At 44.3% G+C, this 18,708-nt stretch overlaps 1 protein-coding gene across 1 annotated transcript; it reads left to right on the forward strand.

Moving 5' to 3' along the window:
• Positions 1 to 12,012: 12,012 nt before the first annotated feature.
• LOC120103682 (protein ETHYLENE-INSENSITIVE 3-like 1a) lies at positions 12,013 to 17,453 on the forward strand. Its single transcript, XM_039119825.1, has 2 exons — positions 12,013 to 12,233; positions 15,077 to 17,453. Exon 2 carries the CDS (start codon positions 15,139 to 15,141, stop codon positions 17,059 to 17,061), a length of 1,923 nt encoding a protein of 640 aa, XP_038975753.1. The 5' UTR covers positions 12,013 to 12,233; positions 15,077 to 15,138; the 3' UTR covers positions 17,062 to 17,453.
• Positions 17,454 to 18,708: the final 1,255 nt, after the last annotated feature.

Genomic DNA, 18,708 nt, shown 5'->3' on the forward strand with positions numbered 1-18,708 from the left:
CAGATATGAGGATGCGGGGAGTCCGAATCTATAGATTATCGACTTCCAGACAAAATCCCGCATCTTCTACTCAGTAATCTGGGCCACCGGTTCGGCTTCAACCCATTTAGTGAAATAGTCGATGGAGACCACCAGAAATTTTCTCTGTCCGGAGGCCGGAGGAAAGGGCCCCAGGATGTCAATCCCCCATTAGGCGAAAGGCCAGGGGGCAGCGATCGAGGTCGACATTGGATTTTGGTGTTCCGCTGGCACCGGTCGCACTTCGGAACGAAGTCCCGTTGCATCCTTCTGAAGTGTGGGCCAGTAGTATCCCCTGGCACAGGATTTTGTGAGCCAGCGCTCGGCCTCCCAAATGATTTCCGCAGTCCCTTCATGAACCTCCCGCATCGTGTAGTCCGTCTCTGACGGACGAGACATCTGAGGAGGGGAGAGGTGAAGGACTTCCGGTAGAGCTTACCTTCATATAATATGTACCGGGGGGCTTGGCGTTTGACTCGGCGAACCTCGAGCTCGCCGTCAGGGGAGGACTCCATCCTAAGATAGTTGACGAGTTCATCCATCCAGCTCGGCTCGGCCTCAATGCAAAGGGTTGGCTCGGGCTCTTCGGTGCTGGGCGTTTGGAGGTATTCAAGCACTGTCGTCTTTGGGAGCTCGCTCATGCGGAAAGTCGCCAGCTTCGACAATTGGTCCGCCCTTAGGTTCTCCGTTCTGGAAATATGTTGGATGTTGAAGGAGCCCAGAGTAGATATGAAGTCCCGCATCTTTTGGAGATATTTCTGCATCGACAGCTCTCTGGCTCAAAATCTTCTAAAATCTAGCTCACGATCAGCTAGGAGTCACTGAAAATCTTTAGGTTTTCCACTTTCAGCTTCTTTTGCCAGTTTGAGCCCGGCGATGAGCGCCTCGTACTCTGCCTCATTATTCGAGGTTGGGAACTCGAGGCGTAAGGCCTGCTCCGCAATCACCCATCCGGACTTGTAAGGATGAGGACCTGCTCCGCTACCCACCGAGGTCGAGGAGCTGTCCACATATAGGACCCATGGCTGCTGTCAGGGTCCCCTCCGTTGGCAATGAGTGAGAGCTCTGGATCGTCCGGCAAGTGCACTCTACGATTAAATCGGTGAGCGCATTGGGCCTTTGATTGCCGGCCTCGGACGGTATTCGATGGTCGAACTCCCCAAGCTCGACTGCCCACTTGGCAATCCTCCTGGCGCGATCCGATCGTTGCAGGAATCTGCTTTCACAGGCTGGTCGATCAGTATGGCCACAGTGTGGGCCTGGAAGTAAGGCTGGAGCCTCCGAGCCAAGATGACCAGGGCGAAAATTGTCTTCTCCAATTTGGATATCGGTCTCGGCATCCCTCAGGACCCGGCTGGCATAATATTACTGGTCTTTGAAGTTTGCTCTTTTCTCGGACCAGGACCGAGCTACTGCTACCGGAGAGACGGCCAGGTACAAATAGAGGAGCTCACCCTGCTGGGGCTTTGTGAGTAGTGGAGGGGAAGCAAAGAGGTGCCTAAGCTCTTCAAATGCCTGCTGACATTCCTCCGACCATAAGAAGTCTTTCGGTCGCTTGAGGATTTTGAAGAATGGGAAGCATCGCTCGGCTGACCTGGAGACAAACCTCCCCAGAGCCGCGACCCTCCTGGTGAGTCGCTGTACTTCCTTGGACCGTTTTTGCGGCACCATCTCCTGTAGTGCTCGGATCTTCTCAGGGTTTGCTTCGATTCCCCATTGGGTAACCACGAACCCAAGAAATTTGTCCGAGGTGACTCCGAATGCGCACTTGGCAGGGTTAAGCTTCATCTGATACTTTCTGAGTTTGGAGAATGTCTCAATTAAGGTCAGCCACATGGTCCCTTGCTGTTCGGCTCTTCACCAGCATGTCGTCCACATAGACCTCCATGTTTCGGCCTATTTGGTTCTTGAAAACTTGACTGACCAGCCTCTGGTATGTTGCTCCGGCGTTTTTCAAACCCGAAAAGGCATCACTTTGTAGCAGTAAATACCCTTGTCAGGTGATGAAAGCCGTCTTCTCCTCGTCTTCTGGCGCCATTCGGATTTGATTGTATTCCGAGAAGGCGTCCATGAATGTCAGCAACTGGTGTCCCCGAGGTGGAGTCCACGAGCGGTCAATGCTGGGGAGCGAGAAACTGTCCTTTGGGCAGGCTTTCTTCAAGTCGGTGTAGTCTACGCACATGCGCCACTTCCCGTTGGGTTTTCTTCACGAGGATACGTTGGCGAGCCAGTCTGGATAGGAGACCTCCCGGATGAAGCCAGCCTCGAGAAGTTTGTCTACTTCCTCGGCCGCTGCTCGTTGTCGTTCCGAGGCAGAGCTCCATTTTTTCTGCTGCACGGCCTGCAGGTTGGCTTCACCTGGAGTCGATGAACCACGACCTCAGGGTCAATTCCCGGCATGTCGGCGGACGACCAGGCGAAGACATCCATGTTGGACCGAAGGAACTGGATCAAGTGGTCCCTTTCGAGGGAGCTCAGGCCGGAGCCGACCTGCACGGTTAGCTCTGGGCAATTTGATTGTAAAGGAACCTGAGTAAGAAGCTCACCGGGTTCCACCCATCCTTTTCGAAGGTCGTCTCGCACTTCCAAGGTTTCAATAGACAGCATCTGATCGGGCGTTTGAGTTGGCGCCTCGGCCGGTAGCCCTTCTCGGCTTGGTTCCTTAGCCGATTCCTTGCCTGGTGAGTTGCCATGTAGCACCGTTTAGCTATGACTGGTCCCCGCGGCTTCGCCTACTCCTTGGTTGGTGGAAAACCGCATGAGTAGGTGATAGGTCGAGAACACAGCTCAGAAGGCATTTAGCCCTGGTCGTCCAAGGATGGCGTTGTTGGCTGAAGGCAGACGGACCACAAGAAGTCCGTCCTCACTGTACTTTCTCGGGGGGGGGGGGGGGGGCGAGCCTGACTGTGACAAGAAAGCTGATCTCGCCCTCGACCAGGACCGGAGTCCTCGGTGAACTCCGACCAGCGGGGCATTCATACTTCGAAGCTGGCTTTCTATTAACCCCATTTTTTGGTAGGCATGGTAGTACAAAATATTTATCGAGCTTTCATTATCAACTAGGACGCATTTTACATCAAACTTATTTACAATCATAGAGATGACCACAGCGTCATCGTGAGGAGTCTCAACTCTTCTAAGTCCTCGTCCGAGAATGAGATGGCTTCGGAAGTGCGCGGGCGCGCTCATGAGGGGTCTTCCGTCGACTAGTTCTTCAGCCGAGTTCCCTCCAATGGTGTTGATGGTGCCGGCGATAGGCCCGTTGTCATTTTGATTCTCGGGCTGGGGGCATTTTCCGCTGGCCTTCTTTCCTCACGCCGGTTCCGCACGAACCGGTTGAGTACTCCGCGACGGATAAGTGCCTCGATCTTTGTCTTGGAGCTGGAAACAACCCTCCGTATCGTGGCCGTGGTCTCGGTGGAAGCGGCAATACTTCTTCGGATTGCGCCAGGCTCCTGTATCCCGCATCGGGGGTGGAGGTCGGAAAGAAGTCCCGACCTTCTATCTCCATCAGGATCTCGGCCCGGGGTGCGTTGATGGGAGTGTAGTTCTCGTATCTCCCCATGGGCATTCGTGGTTGCGGCGGAGATCTCAGTCGAAATGGAGACCTTGGTCAAGGCTGTCCCCGCTGTCGAGGCGGACTCCTTAGCCGGGGGAGATTCTTATCTCGGCGGAGGGATCGGCTTCTCTAGCGGCCGCGCTCCTCCACGGCGCTTCTTCTGCTTCTTTGAAGCCTGTTCGGTCGCGCCCTGCCTGGAGGCGATAGCCTCCTCAGCCTTTGCATACTTCCAAGCTCGGACCAGCATTTCGGTGAAGTCAGCGGAGAAGCTCTTCTCGATGGAGAAGAGGAATCTGTAGGAGCGAGCCCCAGTCTTTAGTGCCGACATGGCTATCGACTGGTCGAGCTCGCGAACCTCCCAGGTTGCGGCGGTAAAGCGGTCGAGGTAGTCTTTGAGGGACTCTCCCTCCTTTTATTTGATATCGAGAAAGGAATCTGACGTCCGCCGCTGGCGTTTGCTGGCAGCAAAGTTGGTGGCTAACTGCCTGCCGAGCTGCTCAAAGGAGGATACCGTGCTCAGCTTTAGTCCAGAAAACTAAATCCGAGCCGTCCCTCAAAGAGTTGTTGGGAAGGCTTTGCAGAGCACAGCCTCCGAGGACCCTTGTAATGCCATGAGGGCTCGGTAACTCTCCAAATGATCGAGGGGGTCGGTAGTTCCGTTGTAAGGTTCCACTTGGGGCATTTTGAACCTCGGTGGGACCGGCTCGTCCTCGATCTGATGGAAAAAGGGGGACTTGGTGGTAAACTCAAAGTCACCCTCGCGCCTTGCTTTTCAGCTGTGAAGCGCCTCAATTTGGCACTCAAGGTTCTCGACCTTCCTGTCAAGCTCCCCAGCTTGGGGGATTGCCATGGTAGTATGCTCCGGCTCATGACGGTCCGGGGCTGACTCAGCTTCTGAAAGCTGCGGCCTTCTGTCTGTGCTCCTCCCTGGCAACTCTCTCCGGGGAGACGCCCGGGCTGGGTCTCGGCAACCGCATTGTTCTTCATTGTTGGCCCTCAAGGAGCCGTGGAGGTTTTGGCCCTGGGGCACCGATCCATTTGGAGGAAGCACTGGCTGGACCTGGGCCTGCGAAGGCGGCATATGCGGGGCTTCCCCGCGTTGCAATCCCTGGACGGCAGCGGGCCAAAGCCTGAACATGCTGCACCAGGATGTTGAACTGTTCCAGCTGGACTTGGGGATCAGCCGGAGGTGGCGAGTTCTGGACAGAGTGTCCAGGACTTGCTAGAAGACACCGAAAAGCATTGGAGGCTCCTTTACTTCTTAACTTCATAGCCACGACTCGGGCCCTTCCTCTAGTGCCAACTGTTGCTGGAAATTGGACCCGGGGGCGACCATCGGTTGAGAAGAAGGAGCTCCGATGCTAGAATGGCAGATGGCGGTCTGTCGGCGAGCGGCGTCCTCCGGAAGACCTGCAGCAAGCCGGTGGCCGGGGTTTCCGGCGCCGGCCCTCCGATGCTTAAGTCAGAGGGGGCTTATTGTGTAGAAGAAAGAAGGAGATGTGTGTTCCTGAGTTTTTGAGTCCAACCCCCACTAAGATAGGAGGGTTCCCTTTTATAGTGGGGTACTGGATTACCTATGATATGATGGGGCGAAGGTTACCGTATGATTGAGCATATCGTGTGAATTAATGCGCGATTGTGCGAAGTAATGCCTTGCCGTAGCAGATCAGGCCAGAGCCAAGGAGTTGTCATGGTTGATCAAATGCTGCCGAGCAGATTTGCTGTGGAGGGCTTGAGATCCGTAGATAGCAGGAGGCACGCGCATTAATTATTGAGTAGGCCGGAGGTCTGCAGAGACCATGCGCATTAATTGTTGGGTTGGCCGGAGGTCTGCAGAGACCATGCGCATTAATTGTTGAGTACGCCAGAGGTCTGCAGAGACCATGCGCATTAATTGTTGATGGCGGCGGCAGGGCATGGTTCCTGGTCGTATCATAGGTGGATGTGACCACAGTAGACAGGTCGGGCGCTTTCAGGTCGGACGCCGGGCCGGGCGCCATCAGGCCGGACGCCGGGGCGGGCGCTTTCAGGTTGGACACCGGGCCGGGCGCCTCCAGGTCGAACGCTGAGCTGGGCGCCTTCAGGCCACGCGGTCGTATGTTCCGGAGCGACTCATTTTTCCCCCAACAGCATGCATGAAGGGACGCCAAGGAAGCACTATCCGAACTAAAATCTATGGTGATCCTTAATTATCTATTTACCACGTGAAATTGTCATATTCAACAACAAGCTCATAATTTTATTTAAAAATAAAGCTTAATTGAGAAAAGATATATTTTTCTTTTTACGTACTCATTTTCTCTCATCTCACCCAACCCCCCTCCCTCGCTTTTTTTCTACATTTTGTCAGATTCTCCCCCTATCACCTCGTCACCATTAGTGACCTCCCCAAGTCCCTCTGGGTGCTTGCCCTTGCCGACCACGTTGACCCTGCCTCCACCCGCCCTTAGCCTCTCTCCTGACCTTGATAATATATGCTAATGGCTTTTGCGATTAAAGAGAGAAGTCAATGGAGAACTTAAAAATCCAATGACTTCTTAATTTGTTTGTGACCCCACCTCTAGTTGCATCGCTAACCTCTTTTGCCCTAGTCTCGCCCCCTGCTTGAACTTTATCTCCGACACCTCCATCACTAATGCCTTCTCTCCCCATCCCTAGGCAACCTCTTCACTCTCGGCTTCCTTCCCTCTAATAGCCAGACCATTACTAGGGACAACCCCAATCTCTTCTTTGGTTCATGTTGAATTCTTGGGTTCTGATCAGGAGAGTCATGTTTTCAATCAAGTCCTAACCCAATATTTTGACCGATCTAATCATATCATCCATTCTTCAATCCAATAAACTAGCTCAACCAATAAGCTATGAAATTTAGATAAATAGCCTTCCTAGAATGAGTGGAGGGGGGTGGGTGTAGGGCTAGAGAAGGTTCGAGTCGAGCCAGGCCCTAGTTGAGGCCAAATTTTTCACTCGAGGTTTGGGCTGTGGTTCTAGAAAACCAAAGCTCGACCTAAGCCCAGCTTGGGCATGACCCGATGAATAGTCAGGTCGACCCAATTTAACTCATTTGGGGCAAAACTAGGCTGATCCGATTTGGTTAAATTGGGATTAAGCATCTAGTTGGGAGTCGTTGCTCTGTCGCTGGTAACCTAAGGCATCCCTCCTCTAACTCCTCTAGATCTAGGGTTCCGCCCACTAGCATCTCGATCCTTCATGGCTACAATTCTCTTTTCCTATAAATCCAACGCCTCCTTCAAAGCTTCAAAGCATCAGGATTCCCCTCTTGAGATTTATTGGTGAGATCGAGCTTCTCAAACTGGAGGTATCGCTCTAATAGGGCTTGAAACACCATTGACGATCCAAAGAGGAGGCTCTTATATTGAGGAGCATGATCGCGAGATCTAATTGGTGACCTCCTATGACATCCTCAACCTTGTGAGATTGAGATCAAGGAGGAGCTTTAGTTCCTCCTCGCCACCAGCCACATTGATTTGAACCTTGGAGGACGTTGGCGGCAATTAGGTGAAGTTTGCATGGATTGTCTACTAGCGGTTGTCGGGACGGAAGCCAATGACATTGGAGAGATTGTAACAAACGTTCCAGAGGTAGTGGTTGGGCTTCCAAATGTGGAGCAGTCGGGATGTTGTATCTGCCTTGCTTGGAACATAGACCGGCGATTGACGAAAATTGAAGGAAAGGTTCACCATGTTTAGGAACCAAAAAACTAGACAAATGAGGATGGAGAGGTGGCAGAATTCAAGAACCTTAGTGATGTAGAGGTGGGAGAGTGCAAATACGGAAAGAAGATCGGCCATCGGCTTCAGGATGCTTCGAAAAATCTTGATATAGATGGATCCGACCTGGTCTCCCCCGACCCACATGGCCACACCCAAAGTTGGACCCAGTTTAACAACTCAGTAAACCCAATTAGTTTGACCAGGTCATTATAAATGGTCCGGTATCAGGCTAATGATCGAGGTTGACTTCGGTCTCTATTGTTGGATCTAGTTCAAGCTCAGGCCAGGTTTGAGTCAAGCCGAGTATCTATCTAAATTAAGGTTGAACTTTTTATAGGCCTTATCTTGAAGCCTAAATGGTGTCTGACTTGCCCCAGCTCCGCTTCCATCCTTTGTTAATAATATATACATATACATATATACATATATATACATATATACATATATATATATACATATACATATATATATATACATATACATACATATATACATATACATATATACATATATATACATATATACATATATATATATATATATATACATATATACATATATATACATATATACATATATATATATATATATACATATATACATATATATATATACATACATATATACATATATATATATACATACATATATACATATATATATATATATATATATATATATATATATATAGAGAGAGAGAGAGAGAGAGAGAGAGAGAGAGAGAGAGAGAGAGAGAGAGTTGGGGGTAAACCTCTTTACCATCAAATCAAAACTCTTCGTAGAAACATGCAATGCCGATCATTTGGTCGTACAATATATACTTTTTTTCCCGATAGTATATGAGCCAAAGTTTGAGAATGACATTATACTAGCGCAGCGGCAGTGAACCACGTGGCCGCATGACATCAAGGGCCCGTCCCCCACGTGATAGCTGTCGGACAGCCAACACGTGCCACGCGTTCCTCACCCATTAGCTGGGATCCCCTCTCGTCCCTATCTGGAATAAAAGAATATCAAGTCACCATATAGTGCCAAAAGATTGTCTGCCGTAAAAATTCCCACAGATATTTATCGGCGACTAAATAATAACTATAAGATAAGGATCAGATAATCCTTTTAAGCAAAGTCTTATATGATCAAATACACATCACAATATATATGTACTGTAAAATTTTCCTAAAAATTTTATCAAAGGATCTTAAATTGCTTTTGAAAACTCAAGCTGATAAGGACCAAAACTAACTGTTCCAAATCAATTCATATTCATTGAGATTTTCTTAATAATAAAACATTATTTAGATAATATTTTTTTACTATTTGTATATAATTTAAGATTTTATTTCCTTTTTTCTGTCTCAAACTTGCATTACATTACAGTGACTGTTATTGCAGCAAATATGTGACCAAATATATGTAAGATTAGGTTCCAGCAAACTTTAATGGCATGGATATGCTCAGATAATAACCAATAAAATAGTGAGAAAAGTTATTGGTGAGAAAAAAATAATGAAACGATCTAGAAGCAAAATATAATATTTATTTGAGAATATTAGTAGATGGATATCGACAGGAAAAACAATTGTTATATTAAAAAATATTTCCTAAATATGCTGCCATCTCAGCCGTTCAATACTTTCCATAGCTGAGAATTCATCAGGTAGCTATAACATGTGTGAGATATTTATGGGAGGAGCCAGTAAAAGATAAGGATGCAGGCTTGTCCTTCGCAAATATGTTAGATTACACTAGGCACGCGCTAACGTGCGCTGGAGGCGTCCACGGCGACAAATAGACGTGCTAACGTCCAAAAAGCCAATCATAGGACCCACATGGTGGACGGCCAAGATTTGTTCAGAGTAGACGTGTACGACAGTGATAACGTTGACGAAACATTGGCTGCGCAAAGTCCAAACACCTCTGAGGAGGAGCAAGTCCCGAGGCCGGAAATATTCTTTTTTTTCTTTCAATAGCGAGTGAAATGGTGAAGGTCAGGTGTCTTTTTGTGGGTACGTGGCAAGAAATAATTTCCTAAGTATTCAATGGATGTAGGTCATAATATTTAAAATATTTATTTGTGAAAGAGAATATATCTAATTTAGATTTAAACTGTAAATATATATTTTTAGAGAAATTATATTGAAGATAATGCGCCTTCTAAGTTGTTCCAGTCAAATAATTTTTATTTTTCTATTAAACACTAACTCGTTTTTTTTAGTACAAGAATAATTTTTTTAGATTTTTTTTTTACATCAGCTGTTTACGCTAATTTCACATGCGCACATTTAACTGCTTACTAAAAAATAGACTGTACAGTGATGGAGAAACACAAGCATACTCAGTCCAGAAAATCTTCCAAAATAGTGGACGACAAAAAAAATAAAATAATACATATATATATATGTATATATATATACATATATACATACGCATATATATACACACACATACATATACATACATACATACATATATATATATATATATATATATATATATATATTTATTTATTTATTTATTTATGGGCGGCCAAGGGTGCGGAGCCGTGGAGCCGCAGCAGATATGCGTGGCCGCACTGCACGAAACAGAGGCACATGCGCGTTGGCCAGCCTCCTGTTCTGGCGGCGCGTAATGTTAATTGGATTTGATAAAACTTCTCCTATCCATTTACCAGATTGCCCCTGGGATGGTGGGTGTCTCTCTGTACAATGACCAGATTATCCTTTTCAGTCCTTTAGTTTTCCAGAACTAGCCTAAATCCTCCTCCACTGTTGATTGTCACAACATCGTGAAGCTCTTTAAATTAGATAAAAGATTTTATTATAATCCATCTTGTTCTATTTTCGTTGTATCACATGGAAATTCATTTAGGCCTTTAAACCAAGCTAGAAGGGAATTAAATGTGATGATTTTAAGGGTCAAAATTAAATAAATAATTAGGTTTTTTATGATAATTTTTTATGAGCATAATATTTGATTTTTTTTAATTCTTTTCTCATTTTACTCAAATAAAATGAATATCATTTCTTGTTTTGGACCAAATTAAAGTTTCGAATTCACTAATATGAGCAGCACGAGTAGTCGTGCAATGAATGATAGTTAGAAGCATGTAGCTTATTACCCTCACGTGCAAAAAGATTGTAACTGTATTCAAAATTGAGATACTTCGGTCAAAATAAGGCAATATTATCATTGGGCCAAGACACACCCTTCTACTGTTGCTTGTTTTGCCAAATTAACTTTCCTAGACAACATGTAGTTAGAGAATTTTCCGCCATATTCAAACTCCGCTAAACTTCTTAAACGATTGTTTCTTTTTACCCTTGCCATGTTTTAATTAGGTATTAGAATGTTCACTTAATCATGTATGATATCTCTCATAAATAACAAAAGATTACTTTTTTCAATACTTCAATGTCCTATGAACTTGTACTTTAAGGCTGCGTTCACTTCGACTGCTTTTTTAAAATAATATGGCAATCGTGAACTTTTATCTTTTAATAAAAATGAGCTATACAATTATTCGTCGAAATATCAATTAAGAAATCTTTGTTTTCAATCATCTTATAATATTAAATAAAAATACTACTTTGATTTAGTAAACCTCAATATGTAGAAAAATGACATTTGATTGCTACTCTGTTCCAACTTCGTGGAACTTTATAAATAGTCAAACCACACATAAGATATCTATTGCCGGTGTATTTTGCCGATCCCTAACCATTACATGAGACAAAAAAAAATAACCAAAAAATGAAGAGACAATTAGTAGTAATACTCACATTCAATATGCCGTATCGCTGCTAGTACATGCTCTCTTGATCATTAGGACTTGAAAATTAAAACTCAATCTATTCAAAATTCTAGAAATAGAAAATATTTGAAGTTCAATACTCCTACATGCTACTACAGATATTGCATGCTACTATAGACATTTCATGCTACCCTAGATATTTGCATACCCTATTCTTTAATTTGACTTTTATGCCCTACATCCCTAAACCTAATTTTAGAAATTATGACACAACCCATAACAGCCTCGCAATAAAAATTACCAATTTTACTTTCTTATATGAAATATTATATCAATATTTTAGTAGTCTAATTGACAACTTTAGTTCTGCCATATGCGATCTAACTCATAGCTTCATGATTCAAATAAATTTATATGAATTATTTCTCCTCTTACAATATACACATGCAAGTACTTAATCCTCAAATAAGGAATATTAGAATTAGAGCCAGGCAATTGCAGCACATATTGTGTTTGATATGTAAATAGCTCTAATTATACATCATCTCTTTCAATTGTCACACACACATTAAAGATTTAAGAATTTAATTTTAATTAGATATTTCATATTACTTTTTTTAAATATCATTTTGAGATAGCTAAACTATAATGCTTGCATCGAGTCACCATCTCCAAATCCAAATAGGATGCTATAAACCTTCTTGTCAAGCGTATTGCAAATTGAATAATATTATGAGGGTAGAAAAGTGATTGCATCAAGGGGCAGTGAGGTGGGGGAACCCTCCAGGAAAGTGGCCGAGCCAGCGGTCAGACCGCTGAGCCCACACGTTGGAGGAGCAAATCCAACCCTCTGCCCGAAAATTTTACCCACCACCGTCTTTCGCCTTTTACTTTCCCCTATTTTATCCAACACACCGCCCCCCGCGTCGTGTCTTCTTCCTCCCATGCCCCACCCCCCACCCCCACTCGAGAGAGAGAGAGAGAGAGAGAGGCGAGGACCACCTCCTCCCATTTCCTTTCTAATCTCTCCCCAGTTACCGATCCCCCTTCTCCTAATCCTTCTTCTCTTCTCTCCTCTTCACTCTATCTTCTCGTATTGCTCGCCGTCGTCGGTAAAGGAAGGACCAGAACCGGTCAGCCAAAGCCGAGAAGAAGTAGTGGTAAACAGAAGGTTCGTTTTTTCCTCTCTTCTCTTCGAAAAGGCGTCTCCTTTTCCTTGTTCTAGCCTTCTTCTGCTCTGTAAACGTCTTTCTCGTTTTCAGTGCTTTTCCTAAGCCTCTGTTTATTTTTGCGATTCTTTTCCCGGTTCATCATAAAAAAATCTTTTTTTCCCTTAAAAAAATAATTTTGGGTGGGATTCAGAGCTCGATTGGTCAGCTTTAATGGCGGAATCGCAGAGGCCTTTCATAAGAAAAAGGCTCTTTCATATAGCCATTAGAGACGACTTTCGAGCCTCTTCTATTCTCCAACCCAAAGTCGCCTTTTTAATCCCCCTACTTTTTAGGATAGATTTCCGCTTTCTTCCCTCTTTTGTATCCGTCTTCTCCCTGTATTAAGGTAGCTCGACCGTAGCTACTATGATCCGAATCGAGGAATTTGTCGGAATTTGGGTACCTGGATTTCTTTCTTTCTCCTCTGTTTTTTGTTGTTCGGACGACAGTTTTAATCTTAGGCGGTTTCGCTTTTTGTTTTGCCGTATCCAGTGAGAAACGCGTCATTTTTCTTCGAATTTGGGTCCGATTCTGACATACGCGATCGGATTGCACGTCGTGTCTTTTTTATTTATGCCCAAATATTTCCCTTTTTTTATAGATGGGAGATGAGATGGGGGGATAAAGACGGACGAGTATCGGCATCTGCAATAAGCCCTCTTAGTTATTTCAAAAAATTTCATCTTTTTGCTTGGAGTTTCTTCATCTTTCTTCCATCAAAACTTTAAAACTTCTCCATATCCATTTTGTAGAGGGGAAAAAATATCAATCTCTTTATTCTTGCGGCCCCCTCAACTAAGCTCAGTTGATTCATTACGATCATAAAGTTAATGTTCTGATTCATGGTCTAATTTCGCTGCCGCCGCCATCGATCTTGGAGCTTTTTGACGTCGGTAATTAGAATCAGGGATGATGGATTTTATGGAGTATTATTATTATGATTGTTGTTGTTGTTGTTGTCAATATTTGTTGTTGTTGTTGTTGTCAATATTTGTTGTTGTTGTTGTTGTCAATATTTGTTGTTGTTGTTGTTGTCAATATTTGTTATTGTTAATATTTGCTTATTAGATCATGAAAAGGTGATTGGTTTATTAGATTTCTGTCTTTTGGTGACTGAATGATGTCTAGTGTTTACCCTTTCTTGAGAGGCTTCTTACTTTCCTTTTCCATTTCATTTACGTCTTGGCTTACTTAGAGATTCACTTTGATCTCTCTTTGTTTCCCTTTCCGAGGCTCTGCTGTTGTTGGGTCTGATATGGATGTCTGTTCTGTTGGGCTTAGAGATATTTCTATGATAGTAAATTTGTTTTGCTGCCTTCGAAACTTCGGATGGGTTTCAGTTTCGATTTCTGATTTTGTGTTTGTTTTGTGTGAACATGGAAAGGAAAACATTGGATGTTTAGTGAATGATGTGGGGTGAATGGAGTTTATTTCTCCTTCTATGCTATATATGTGATGCTTTAATGGTGCATCTTGATATGCTTTTTCTGAGTTCTTACATTAACCCACCCATATGTGAAGTGATTGTTTGGAATTTGGATGTGGGTCTAGTATGCTGGTATGCATGTTGCTTGGAAACTTTTTTCCATTGCCAATCAGTGGAAAAAATGTGTTGTTGTTTGTTTTAATTCTCTCGGTTGGCTTTACATGTTTCTTGAAGTGATTTAATTTTTCTTCTTATGAGAATGTGTTAATTGTCCTGCTTGCTGCTTGTCTGAATGTTAGTTTGGACAGGGGGAAGCTCTCTCTCTCTCTCCACCCTCTTTCTATCTCTTTCTCTCTCCCCCCTCTCCCCTTCAAAAAAAGAAAAAAAATGTTTCCTTGAAACTATATCATGATCAGTCCTTGTTGCCCCTGATAATTGTTTTATCGTACTAATTAAAGATCAATAATTTTGCTTGACTAAGTGTTTGCTGTATAGAATTGATTAATTTTGTGTTTCTAACACTCTATGGGCTGGTATGCTCCATTATTCAGATTGCTTGCATGCTGAATATTTTCATGTCCTTTTCCTGTAAAAAAAATGGATGTATATTTGTATTTAGAAGGGTCTCATGATCTATACCAGAGAACTGATTTGTCCAGAGCTTGCTGTTCCTGATGTGATTTCTTTTCTCCTATATATGCAAACTAGTCTATTAAATGGATTTTCTCCCCCCTTTATTTTTCATACATAATTTGGGATATATGGTTTTCACATCAATTCTGCAAATAAATCAAAAATTGCTTGAAGCTATGGGTATTATTGCTTTTCAATAATAGGTATATGCGAAGAACAAGAGCCTTTCGTTTTGGCCCTCTAGGAAAAGGCTTCTTCGGAGGGGCAGATTGGGGGCAGACCCAACTTTTTTGCCTTCTTTTTTTCTTTCTCTGCCACAAGATGGTTGCCTTAGGCCTTGACCCTGTGCCGCTACGCTTGTCTTCGCACTCTGTCATGTTAAAATTAGATATAGATTAATGCATGCTTTTGATCAAACATATTTCTTCCATTTTCAACATGATGGCATGCGTTTCGTATTTATTTATACGCATGGAATGAGTTTTCCTTTTTATTTCTTGAATTTAATGCATATCTGTTATTTGAATATATATGCAAAGAGGGTATTTCCTATTGTATCTTTGAAAATCCTCCTTTGCATTTAATTTCTTTTGTTGTCTGTTACTTCATGAGGTACATACAAATTATATAATGTTGTTAATAGATAATAACATTGTCCAATTCCATGCATGTTAATTGAAAAAGATTGTTGCATTTTGGAGATGACACCCCTCTGATTTTTATGCTTGTGTTCTTTGATTGCAGGGCTTTCTTTCGTCTGTTTTCGATTCTGTGTAATAAAGACTTGATTGCTCGTGCTGCTTGCAATGATGGCTGGGCTATTAATGGACGGAATGATGTTCTCTGGTGGCCAAAACAACTATGTGCCACTCATGCCCTGTGCTACAGAGAAGAATCTCAGTTATGGCTCCCTCCTTAATCAGCCTGTTATTGGTGATGCCATTTTAGGCGAGGGAGATCTAGTGGATCCTCTCCCTGAGAACTTTGCTGAGGCTGGAGAAGAAGACAGCGATGATGAAGTTGACATTGAAGAACTTGAGCGGCGAATGTGGAGGGACCGGATGCTGCTGAAGCGTTTGAAAGAGCAGCTACAGAACAAGAACAAGGAACAAGGGGCTGACTCATCCAAGCAGCGGCAGTCTCAGGAGCAGGCGCGACGCAAAAAGATGTCCCGTGCGCAGGATGGGATCCTGAAGTACATGCTGAAAATGATGGAGGTCTGCAAGGCCCAAGGCTTTGTCTATGGGATCATTCCTGAGAAAGGCAAGCCTGTGAGCGGGGCATCGGACAACCTGAGGGGCTGGTGGAAGGAGAAAGTCCGGTTCGACCGAAATGGGCCTGCTGCTATTGCCAAATACCAGGCTGAAAACTCCATTCCGGGCACTGCTAATGAATTGAACCCTGGGACTGCAAGCCCTCATTCATTGCAGGAGCTTCAGGACACAACACTGGGCTCTCTCCTGTCGGCGCTCATGCAGCACTGTGATCCACCGCAGCGAAGGTTCCCACTGGAGAAAGGAGTCGCGCCACCGTGGTGGCCTACTGGGAAGGAGGAGTGGTGGCTTGATTTGGGCATCCCCAAAGATCAAGGTCCACCACCATACAAGAAACCACATGATCTTAAGAAAGCATGGAAAGTTAGTGTTCTGACTGCTGTCATCAAGCACATGTCGCCTGACATTGAGAAGATACGTAGGCTGGTGAGACAGTCTAAGTGCCTTCAAGACAAGATGACTGCCAAAGAGAGCGCGACATGGCTGGCTGTTGTCAAACAGGAGGAGGAGTTGTACATCATGCTCCACCCAGATGCTCACCCTCCTCCGTTCTCAGGAAGTGGTGTTGCAGGGGCCATCTCCTTTAACAGTAGCTCCAGTGAATATGATGTTGAAGGTGTTGATGATGGCAAGAGCGAGGACGGTGCGAACCAGAATGTTGCTGTTGATGGGGATGCTTTCAACCTGATTGCTGCTGCAGGGAATGAGAAGTTTGTGGTTTCTGCTCCACTTAAGGAAGAGACTAACATGGAATTCATCCAGAAGAGGACTGCTGCGGAGCCTGAATTGATGCTGAACCAGCGCGTTTTTACCTGTGATAACATGCAGTGTGTCCATAATGATGTCTGCTTCGGGTTCACGGACAGGAATTCGAGAAACAGTCACCAGTTCCTCTGCAAAAATCAGAGGACTCTTCCTCAGGGTATCTCAGCAGCCGCCGCTGGCCTGCCGATGAATGAGAGCAAACCCCCAGTTTTCTCTGTGCCCTCAAATTCAGCTGGTCTTGGATCGAGCGCCAATCCTATCAATATCTCTGATCTGGGTATTCCTGCTGATGGGCAGAAATCGATCAATGAGCTGATGAACTTCTATGAGAACAACATCAATCCTAACAAAAACTTGAACCAGGGAGGCGCAAGCCAGGGATGCATGACTCTATTGGATGGGCAGAATTCTCTTCAGCAGAGGTTTCAAATAGAGGATAACTTCTTTGGGCAGGGGACTGGAATGGGTGGCAGTGCCTTTGAAGAGGCCAGCAACCTAATGCAGCAGCCACAGTTATATGGCCGTGAAGACATGATGCCACTTGATCAGCAACTTGGGAACCAGCCTACTGATATGGGTCCTGACTTCAATTATGAGCCTGGTTTTAACATGCCTACCATGGACTATCCTGACGCAATGCAAAAAGGGATGGAAGAGTCACCACAGAACTTCCCAAACTGGTTTTTCTGATTGAAATGGAAGAAACCTGATCCAGATGCACCACAAGGGCATCGGAGCATGCAAACTCATGGTGCTGTATGTCTTTATGGAAATGTCTAGTTTGGGTTTGGGTGGTTCTCTCCCTGCATTTAGTTATGTATTTTTCTTTTTCTTCTTTATTTTCTGGAACAAATCTTTATATTTCTGAGTTTGCTTCCTAGGGGTTCCCTCGAGGTTCTCCAAGTGAGGCATTCCATCAGACTTGGGTCAAAGTTTAGGGTTGTAGGGTTTGCATTAGTTGCGGGGGACTGATGAATGAATGTTTTATATGATCAAATCCCGCATTGAAATCTTTATAGACGTGGTGTTTAAACCTTTGTTGGGGTTAAATTAAAATATAGTTTTGCTTTTGCTTATAGATATGTAGTGTGTTTTCATTTGGAGCAAATTAGGTGCTTGTTGCCTCTTCATATTGGTTAAATTTGGTGTGCGATTGCTGATCGCCATTCTGCTATCTTTATGCTAAAATATAGACCATCGAAGGGTGAACCTGTTGGTCACCTTGATTGGAAATTGTGGAGTTGCTGCTGTATTATTTTGCTATCAAAATTCCAGATTGGTAAATAGCTCTGAAGCTGTGATGCCCTCTCTGCTTGCTTGTTATGGCAAATGATTGCCTTCTATGGATGATGCCATGGTTTTCTATTTCATGGAGAATGGTATTAATTGTGCTCTACCGATCGCTGCTGAGAACTTTACATTGCTTGCCAGCTACTATTAGAATGGTATTAATGGTGAATGGTATTAATTGAGCATTGCCCTGCATGACCTTGGAAACTCCATTTGCATTGTTGTGATTCCTTGTAGATTGCTGACATCTTAGTGAAGTGGAATCTACTATCTTATGATATGTTCTCTTCCATCTTTCTCCCTGTTTAGCATGTTCTCTTTCATGCAGCAGTGGTAAAGAATTCAGTTGCTATAGGCGTTCAGCACTGCTTAGCCAAGTGAAAGTCCTCCAACCTGCTGGTAGCTACCATGCCCTACATCAGCTAAACTCTTTTTTGGGTCCATAATATTTCTGTTGGTCTGCACTACTAAGGTAAAGAAAAGTTAGGCAGATCAAAGACTAAAGTGCCTTTTAAAAACTTGAAGGTGCTGTCAACCATCTTTATTGGCACTCTCTCCTGCTCACAGGTATCACAGCTCTCTTGTGTGGGTGGTTTATATCCCATCCGACCTCTCTTTTGTGAGCCTTTTCACATGCTCATAAGGGTCATGAGTCATGATAAGGACTAGATCCTCTCCCTTTTCACATACACAAGTGGTCTAAACACTAAGCAAGAGCCCATGTTGGATTGAATAGAGAGGCTAGGTGCCATGGTTTACACTTTAAAGTACATGACATTTGCATATCAGGTAAAAGTTTGGGAGGGTGATGTGGATGCATTCCAAACATTGGAGTTTGTTTTAAGCAAAGTAGAGCTGAGCATGGACCGCCAAACCTGGTTTCGGCCGCCTCCGAATCTGCCTCGAGTTCTTGAATTTGGCTGCCTATGTTGATCTCCTTTCATTAATCAGATTGTTTAATTTGTGCCTAGGGGCATTCTTGAAGGCATGTACATGGATTGGAGTCTATTTGTCCCTTGGAAATGCGGAGAGGGGATGATGGAGGAT

The sequence above is a fragment of the Phoenix dactylifera genome, unplaced genomic scaffold, assembly GCF_009389715.1.
Source record: "Phoenix dactylifera cultivar Barhee BC4 unplaced genomic scaffold, palm_55x_up_171113_PBpolish2nd_filt_p 000628F, whole genome shotgun sequence".
NCBI lineage: Eukaryota > Viridiplantae > Streptophyta > Magnoliopsida > Arecales > Arecaceae > Phoenix > Phoenix dactylifera.